Source organism: Myotis lucifugus, unplaced genomic scaffold (assembly GCF_000147115.1).
Source record: "Myotis lucifugus unplaced genomic scaffold, Myoluc2.0 scaffold_10, whole genome shotgun sequence".
Taxonomy (NCBI): domain Eukaryota; kingdom Metazoa; phylum Chordata; class Mammalia; order Chiroptera; family Vespertilionidae; genus Myotis; species Myotis lucifugus.
The window spans coordinates 738,256-747,708 of NW_005871058.1; the positions used below are offsets into that span (position 1 = coordinate 738,256).

At 49.1% G+C, this 9,453-nt stretch overlaps 1 protein-coding gene across 1 annotated transcript in view; it reads right to left on the reverse strand.

The window, feature by feature from the left end:
- Positions 1 to 707: 707 nt before the first annotated feature.
- The window catches only part of STAB2 (stabilin 2), a 121,016-nt gene continuing 112,270 nt past the window's right edge, over positions 708 to 9,453 (reverse strand). The window contains 4 exon segments of the mRNA XM_023749817.1: positions 708 to 1,216; positions 5,019 to 5,135; positions 6,624 to 6,752; positions 8,661 to 8,768. Coding sequence (XP_023605585.1) covers positions 1,166 to 1,216; positions 5,019 to 5,135; positions 6,624 to 6,752; positions 8,661 to 8,768 — 405 coding nt within the window. The 3' untranslated portion in view covers positions 708 to 1,165.

Genomic DNA, 9,453 nt, shown 5'->3' on the forward strand with positions numbered 1-9,453 from the left:
CTCAGCATGTGTCTAGGGTCCATCCATGCTGTTGACCGCTTCAGTGCTTAGGCCCCTTGTAGGGTGGAATGACATGTCATTATATGGAGATACCACAGTTTGATGGGCATTTGGGTTGCTTCCATTTTTGGGCTATTATGAACACATTGTATGCGGGAAACGTATTTATACGTTATTTATACGTTCTACCAGTTCCACCTGTTAGCGCGCGATAAAAACTACCCACAAGCAATGTGTGAATAATGTTCTCTGAACATGCACATGTACGTTTTTGTGTGGACATGTTTTTATCTCCCTTGGTATAGTAGATGCCTGGGGTGAAGTTTCTGGTTCTTATGGTAACTCGGTGTTTAACTTTTTAAGGATCTGCCAAACTTGTCCACCGTGGCTGCATCATTTTGCAATCCCAGCAGCAATGTATGAGGGTTCCAATCACTTCACATCCTCGTCAGCACTTGCTATTATCAGCCTGTTGGGTTATAGCCATCCTAGTGATTGGGAAGGGATGTCTCATTGTGGTTATCATGTCTTCTTCATATATACACACACAAACAAAACAGAATTAAGAAATAATTCTAGGCAGATGTTGGCTACTGAAAAGGCACTAGTTAGGTCTAATAAGTGGATTTTACCTTCAAAGCTTGACCCCTTCTGTGGCGAACAGTATTTTTGGTTCTCAGAACAACTAGATTGTTCCACTGACTTTATTTCTGTTCCATAAACATTTATTGAGCCCCTTTCATGTTCCAGAAACTGTGCTAAGTGCTCAGATACAAGACAAATGAGGTGAGTCCCTGCCTGTGGGAGCTTACAATCTAGTAGGAAAATAAGAGGAGGTCACAGTTATTGTTGAGTTGGGTAGGATGTGGTAAGTGCCATCTAAAGACTAAAGGTGACACACAGGAAGGACAGCCAAAGGTCAGGTGGGGGAAGTCCCCTGAGTTGATGGGTGGAGTCCACATCATTCCTCACCCACAGAAACAAAAGAACCCCCAGATGAACCAAGGAGATGAGGTACGACTTGCGTGCTTTAGACATCCACATGTTCAAGGACCTTATGTTCCCCAGAGGCCACTGGGGCCGAGGATTCACAGTTCGCAGCCTTCGTGAGGAGGCTGGGGGCCCAGGTGGCTGTGGGGCTCGCTGGCTGCAGCGGGTCCGACCCTCACAGCGCCCCCAGGGGGTCACTGCCCTCCAGCAGCTGGTCCTCAGAGTCCTGGAAAAGAAGAGGTGGTCTGTGAACGCCTGGAGAGAGCCCAGCACCTGCCGCTTATCGAACCTTCCAGCTTGAGTGTGTCTTTTGGCCACTGGTCTGAGGTCTAGATGGGGTTCAGGACACACTACCCCAAAATGTGACACGTTGGCATATTACATATCTTAAGCTGAAGGAATAAGAAATCCCACAGGAAAACGGCAGAAGCAGGAAGGCCACTCTGACCTCCTCCCCCTCCCCACCTCCCCCAAAACAGGTCAGAGAACCCCCAGGTGAAGGTCCCTCCCTGTAGCAGGAGGAAGGAAGACACTCAGCAGAGATGAGGAATTTGGGGCCAGGAAACCTGTACAGACAAACCCAGTTAAACTGACCTTATCTCCCCACTTACTTCTTCACCATTCACTACCCAGCCCAGACCTGTCTCAACAATTCTTCCCAAGTGTACCGTTTCTTTGTCTACAGCAGTGGTTCTCAACCTTCTGGCCCTTTAAATACAGTTCCTCATGTTGTGACCCAACCATAAAATTATTTTCGTTGCTACTTCATAACTGTAATGTTGCTACTGTTATGAATTGTCATGTAAATATCTGATATGCAGGATGGTCTTAGGCGACCCCTGTGAAAGGGTCGTTCGACCGCCAAAGGGGTCGCGACCCACAGGTTGAGAAACGCTGGTCTACAGGGTATAAGAGCTTCCTGTGCTGGTCACTTCTTTGGTCTTCATTCTCCCGTGAAGCCTCCCATGGACATGTAAACATTCAATGCCATGTATACGCTTTTCTCTTTTGTGAACTCGCCTTTGTGGGTTTATTTGTCAGACCAACTAGGAATCTGGAGAGGGTTGCTGAAAACTGTTCCCTCCCCTGCAGCCTGAAATACGACTCTCCCCCAAGTTCCCTGTGAACACACGTGTTGGGAACATTCCTGCACATGGCCGTCTCATGTCTCCCAACATGAGACAGGATGTGTGGTGGTTAGGGCCCCATTCTGGGGATAGTTGCTGCTGTTTGATGCTTGTGTGCCCTGGAAAAATCATTTAAGCTCTGCGGTAGTTTCCTCATCTATAAAGAGTCCTAACAGGTGTGAGGATTAAGTCAGCTGCCACGTGAAAGAAGGTATAAGCACCCCAAGATGGTGGCTATTCATATGATGACCACAAAACTCCTTTTAGATGGAAAATACATCGTCTGAGCCCTGGCCAGTTTTCTCAGTGGTTAGAGCATCAGCCTGCAGACTGAAGGGCCGAAGGTTCAATTCTGATCAAGGGCACATACCTCGGTTGTAGGCTCGATTCAGAACCTGGTCAGGGCATATGAGGGAGGCAACCAATCCATGTGTCTCTCTCAATCTCTACCCTTTCCTTCCACTTTCTCTAAAAATCAATGGAGATAATATCCTCGGGTGAGGATTAATAACAACAAAAAGATATCATCTGAGAGAGTCAATCAGAAGCCATACTCAAGAAGCTTATCACCGTCTCTAGCCCTGATCACTCAAATTGTTAATTAGCATAATGGATATGGTCAAAATGTGTGGGTTGGCTACAGGTATTCAATAGGTTACCCTCTCCCCTCCCCTCCCAATATAAAAGGCATGAGATTCCAGCACGTCACATTTGGGATGGCACCCTCGGCTTAGGATTCCTGGTACTGGAACGTTTTTGCCCCCCTTGGCCTGATGAGACGGTTTAGCTCAGCGGTTCTCAACCTGTGGGTCTCGACCCCTTTGGCGGTCGAACGACCCTTTCACAGGGGTCTCCTAAGACCATCCTGCATATCAAATATTTACATTACGATTCATAACAGTAGCAACATTACAGTTATGAAGTAGCAACGAAAATAATTTTATGGTTGGGTCACAACACGAGGAACTGTATTTAAAGGGCCAGAAGGTTGAGAACCACTGGTTTAGCTGAATCCTGTCTCGAGGAGGCTCTCACCTGCCTCAGGTGCATCTCAGGCACTGCTGAGGGAGCTCTCAGCTGAGAAGGCATGGAGCACATTGAACAGGATTGATTACTTTTTTGCTCTGCTTTTTAAATGAGGTTGATTTCAACATAATGTTTGCAGAAATAAAATATTAATAAATGCAATCTAGCTGTTATCCTTGCAGTTTGGACTAAAAACCCTTACATGGGTTTGATTAAAAAACAAAATAAGGCCTGGCCAGTGTGGCTCATTGGTTGAGTGTCCACCTATGGACAGGAGGTCACAGTTCCATTCCTAGTCAGGGCACATGCCCTGGTTGCTGACACGATCCCCAGTAGGGGGTGTGCAGGAGGCAGCTCATCAATGATTCTCTCTCAGGATATTTTTCAATCTATTGCAACTACAGTACATCTGCTGCCACAGGCACTCAGAACCACATGGCATTTACATTGGGTTCACGGCAGAAGAATAACATCTGTTGCACTGTACAAGCTTCAAATGGTGCAATAAAATATTTTTGTAATGTTTCAGTGCAATTTACAAAAATTCAACAATCGTAACATATATAGTCTTGGGAGAAGGGACAGCATATGTCCATGCAAGAAACAAAGACAACAGCTGGCTTTGGTTATGATTGCAGGAGGGTTCTAGACCCACACAAGCCAAGATTCAAGTATTTCCTTGGACCCGAGTAAGGCCATCAGCTCAGACTGCCGAGGTACAAAAGGTCATTCATTCAGCAGACCGCTGGCAGTTTTTCTTATCTTCATACTAGAGGCCCGGTGCACGGATTTGTGCACCAGTGGGGTCCCTTGGCCTGGTCTGCATCCTCTTGCAATCCAGGACCCCTCGGGGGATGTTGGAGGCCCGGTGCATGGATTCGGCCCAATCCCTGCATGCTAGGCTGAGGGACCTGACCAGTGCACAAATCCATGTGCTAGGCCTCTAGTATGCATATAAGATCTATGGCTAATCTCTCCCACCCTCCCCCCTCTCCACTTCCTTCTGAGATTCATCAGTTTGTTCTGTGTTTCCATGCCTGTGCATTGAGCATCTGCTCCCTGATGGTCAGTGTGTGTCATAGCTACCAGTTGAACAGTCGAATGGTTGAACAGTTGAATGGTTGCTTAGGCTTTTATATATATAGATAAAAGGAGGAATTAAGTGTTATTCCAGTTTCTCAATCCAGACCTGGTAATACAAGGAGGGTGTACCTTCTACCTTCAGTGTGCGTGGGGTCCCCTGCCACGGGGTCCCCCTGGGTAGAGATGAGTGGAGGCCCCAGTGAGGTCAAGGATCACCAACTCCAGAAACAAATGGAAACCCAGAGCAGAGCAAGCTCCCCTAAATACAAAGGACCTCATCAAAGGAAGGAAGCCCCACAAGCCAGAAGCAGCTGACAACTGGCAGAACAATCTCAGACAACAACATACACACATACCTTTTAAAGGCTTTAAAGCAGCAGTCACCAACCGGTGGTCTGCAGACCACTGGTGGTCCGTGAGGTCTGAAAGGTTGGCGACCGCTGCTTTAAAGGCTTAATGTCTTATTTTGCAGCAGCAACCTTAGAAATGTCTGTGGCAGAATTTAGCCCATTTCTTCCCCTTGTCACCTGATCATGAGGCTGGTGTGGGCCAACTCTGGTCCTCCCTACTTCTAACTGTCGGGGCATCTGCAATCCACCCAGAGGCACCCCGGAACACTGAGCACCACACGGCTTCCCTCCGCCCGCAAGGCCGGCTTTTAGGCCAGCTGCCCCAGATGCGCTGTGGAGGCTGGCTTTTCTCAGTGGGAAGCGTTCCCCTGAGACTTGCTGGAAGCCATCATTCCCCCGTATCCTAGCGGAACCTGTTCCTAGAGAAATCATGCCAACTCACCATGAAGGGGTCGTAGGAAGGTTCTGGGGGAGCCGAGGTGGCGCTCTCGTACATGGGGTTCGAGATATTCTCAGGCAGCTGCTTGCCAAGAGCTGTGACATCGAAATCCTCTTCACACTACTCGGAAAGACCAGTCCCGGGGCTGAGGCAGATGTCCCAGGGCCGGAGCATCTCCTCCCAGCAGGCAGGCAAAGCAAGCCCCGCCCCTACCTCCACCTGCGGGCCTTTTCCTTTTTAACGGTGTTTCATAGACATCTGGTGCATACACGGTAACACGCACCGATCTTAAGTGTTCAGCTCACAGACTTCTTAATATGTCCATCCAGGTGGGACCACCCCCAAGTCAGCAGATAGGGCATGTCCATCCCCCCAGAAAGTGCTCTCAGGCCTCTCGCCCTGCCCCCCACCCCCAGTATGAAATCCCCTCAGCATAACTTATGTTCTGATCTCCGTCACCCTGGAGTGGTATTGTCTGCTCTTGAACTGAGTTTAAAAGGATTCTCACAGCCTGTACACTTGTGCTAAATATGATGTTTTTGAACTTTGCCCCTGGAGCTCATACAGAGGCAGGTGATCTGCTAGAGAAGGAAGTGAACTGCTCGGGGACGCCATAGGCTTCACCTGGCACATCTGGAGGAGGCAGTGGGGGAGGGGAGGACAGGCCAGGACGGGTAGGAAGCTCAGAAGGGAGGGTGCTCTGCTGCTGGGCTGCTGCCGAACCCAGTCCCCAGGGTCAGCCCAAGGTTAGCCAAGATCCGCTGACAAGTTAAAATAGGGTGAAATGTGGTTCAGTGGTTGAGTGTCGACTCATGAACCAGGAGATCACAGTTTGATGCCTGGTCAGGGCACATGCCTGAGTTATGGGCTCAATCCTTAGTGTGGGATGTGTATGTGTGTGTGTGTGTGTGTAAATATATATATATATTTATTTAAATATATTTTTATTTATTTCAGAGAGGGAGAGGGAGGAAGAGAGAGATAGAAACATCAATGATGAGAGAGAATCATTGATCAGCTGCCTCCTGCATGCCCCACACTGGGGGTGGAGCCTACAACCTGGGCATGTGCCCGGACTGGGAATCGACCCGTGACCTTCTGGTTAATGGGTTGATGCTCAACCACTGAGCTACGCCGGCCGGGCTAAAAAATATATTTAACAAAAAATAGGGTGAAATGTGTTTCACTGGCTGCAGTAAGAGGCCCCACCACGCGGGTCACCAGCCCTGTCTCCCACCTCAGACTCAGCCTTGAAGCCCAAGCCAAGCCTGGTGGGTGCCTGTCTCGTGAACCCTCCAAGGGGAGCGCGCCTCCTGGGCCTGGTGAATTTGCTTCCACGCCAGAGCCCTGGCTAGAAGCTCGAAGTGTCTGTGCTATTGGCGGCCCATCACCCTCTCACCAAACCCGGTCTCAGCCAGGAAGAGGGGCTGGGCGCTCCGGCTGCTGCTGCTCTTAGGGGCAGAGACCCAGCCTGGCGGCAGGAAGTGTGTGCCAAGCACCCACCTGCTGTGAGCTCTGGGAAGCAGCCAGTCAGCTGAAGTAGCCCAGAGCCAGGGCTGGGCTGCAGAGAGGACCCCATCCCCGTGTTCCCATTTTTCTCCTTCTTACCTCGAAATGCTGGAAGCCAATTGTTCTCCGGTTTAGTCGGAAGTAGGAATATGCAGCCAAAGCGATGGCCCCGAGGACCAGGGTGACGGCAAAGAATATCCCTGTTCCCAAGCCAGTGTGGGCTGCAGTCTGAACACAGAAAGGGGAGGGTCGGTATGAAATCTGGTGACTTCCCAAAAGAGGCGTGTTCTGGAGCCCATCCCATTCCTGCGGGCCTGGGCGTCTTGGAGCAAGTTGGAATAGAATTAGTGATAAAATGGTTAACACGGATCTGCCCTTACTGCTGCCAGAGTCTAAGTCCCTTACGTGAGAAACCCATTTAAACGTATAGTAGCCCAGAGAAATAGGGATAATCATTCTTGTTTCCATTTTTTAAATAACATCTTTATTTTTTTGTTACTCCTCACCCGAGGAGATTCTCTCCATTGATTTTTAGAGAGAGTGGAAGGGAGGGAGAGAGACAGAGAGAGAAACATCCATGTGAGAGAGACACATCGATTGTTTGCCTCCCCTACGTGCCCCGGCCAGGCCTGGGGATCAAGCCTGCAACTGAGGTACATGCCCTTGTTCAGAATAAAACCTGGGACCCTTCAGTTCAAGGGCCGATGCTCTATTCACTGAGCCAAGCCAGCTAGGGCCTTGTTTCCATTTTTACTAGGGGGAACTGAGGCACAGAGAGGTTAAGCACTTGCCCCTAATATCATGCAGCCAATGAGTGGTAGTGTTATCTTTGTAATTAGCTGGTTTATTAATAAAAGCAAGCAAGAAAAGGGAAGTCAGATATGGTAAGCATGGTCACCTGGGTTGCTTCACCAGGAAGCTGTAGCTTCACACAACATTGCTCCCCCAAGGGGACTAACCCTCTCCTTCCCCCATCCGGTACTGGATTGTTGCAGGGAGAAAGGGGAGATAGGCACATGCACAGAAGTTGGGGCGGGGGCAGGGAGGTGCTTGCCTGTCAGTCTAGCTTGGGGAACAATGGATTGGTGAGAAGGTGGACCCCATCAGAAGTGCACAACATCACGGAAAGTTAATTGGTTAGTTTGTATAAACTCCTAGTTAAAATCCCCAAAGAGTTCCCTGCCTCTTGTTCTCTCTGGCTCTGTGACCCGAGTTTGCCTATTCTCTCTCCATAGCCGCATGGCCGTAGCAGCCACATGGCCCATGGCCATGCCGACGCCACAGCAGGATGCTGGACTGTACCTTATGTATGTATGTATGTATGTATGCATGTATGTATGTACTTTAATATGGAGCAGAAACTATGGGCAGTGGCCTTGATCCTGGCCGTGCTGAAGACAAGATTGGACTTCTTTCCATTGCAAAATGGACATAGATGGGACCTTGGAGGGGAACCCCCTTAAGTTGACATCATCAATAAAGCTTTCCATGCAGCCCTATCCTCCCCTAGGGGTCTCAGGAATTCTTTTCTTTGAGGCCCTAAGAACTCCACTCCCACTGATAATAGTAGAGCTGGGATTTGGAGCTCATGCCCTTAACTGCTGTGCTATGGAACTTCCTAGCATCCAGCTGTGCTCCCTGACACTTTTGAACAAAGTTAGGATACGAACACCAGCTACCAGACTGTTCCATAATATGTACTATGTGACAGGGGCTAGCCTCATTATTTTACATCAACTCATAGTCCTCCCAGGAACCCAGGGAGTATGGCGTTATAACCCCCATTTTGCAGGTAAGAAAAATGGGGTTCAGAGGTGTTCTGGGACTTGTCCAAGGTCACACAGCTATGAAGTGGAGGGGCTTAGGATTTTTCACTCTCCTCCCAGTCGTTTCTCCACTGGCCCATCCTGTCCCTTTCATTCAACAGATATTAATGGTGACAGGTGTGTTTCTAATGCACCGGAGTGGGGGTGGGATAACCGAGGGCCAGGCATCCCTGAGGCCAGCTGCCACGATTGGGGGAGACTCCTCCAGTCTCCAGGGGAGGGGGATGTGTGGGCTTCCAGCAACACTTTGCCTCTTGGAGAGTGGACATTGGGCTTCTCCTGGCCCCTCCCAGGAACCCTGGGTACTCACCACTGGGGCAGGAGGTGCTTTTAAAGGCCTGGAAATGACATGAATGATCCCATTGGAGGCAAAGATGTCCCACTGTAGAATGGCTCTTCCATCGACAAACCTGGTCTCCTAGGGAAATGAGAAGAGGGTTGATGAAGATTGATGGTCACCTGACTAGTTCTCCTCACATGATGGCCCTTCTATGGAAGGAAGTTGTTCATTTTGCCCCGGATCTGGAAGCCTAGGTTTCAGGCGTATCTTCATCAATAGGCAGCACAGGACTCCGCTCACCACCTGGCCAGCCCAGAACAATTAGTTGCCTTTGTGCAAACAACTTGACCCAAGAGCTGCAGAGAACCTGAGAAATCATCTGTCCAGCCCCCTTGTCTGATAGGTGAGGGTGAAGGAGGAAAATGGTTTGTCCAAGATCACCCAGCTAGTAAGTGGCAAACCTCATGCTTCTGGTCTCCAGAGCCATTGCTCTGAGCATCACACCACACTGTGGAGAAGAAATGTTTAAGTGATCTTATCCCTTGCTGATCAAAGTGTGATCCATTGGCTTGTGGTGTGGCAATCACCCTAGAGTTCACTGGAAATGCAGAAGCTGAGGCCCACACTCCACCTGTTGGATTCCACCCTGCATTTTAATAAACCTGCAAGTAGTTTACATGCCCGTTAAAATGTGAGAAGCACTGGTCTAAACTACTGATCTTCAATAATAGAAATCTTTTATTAGGTAACAATTAAAAATCATACTATTTCACATTTGCTACATGTCAGGCACTGTTCTCACATATCACAAGCCTTGAATCAC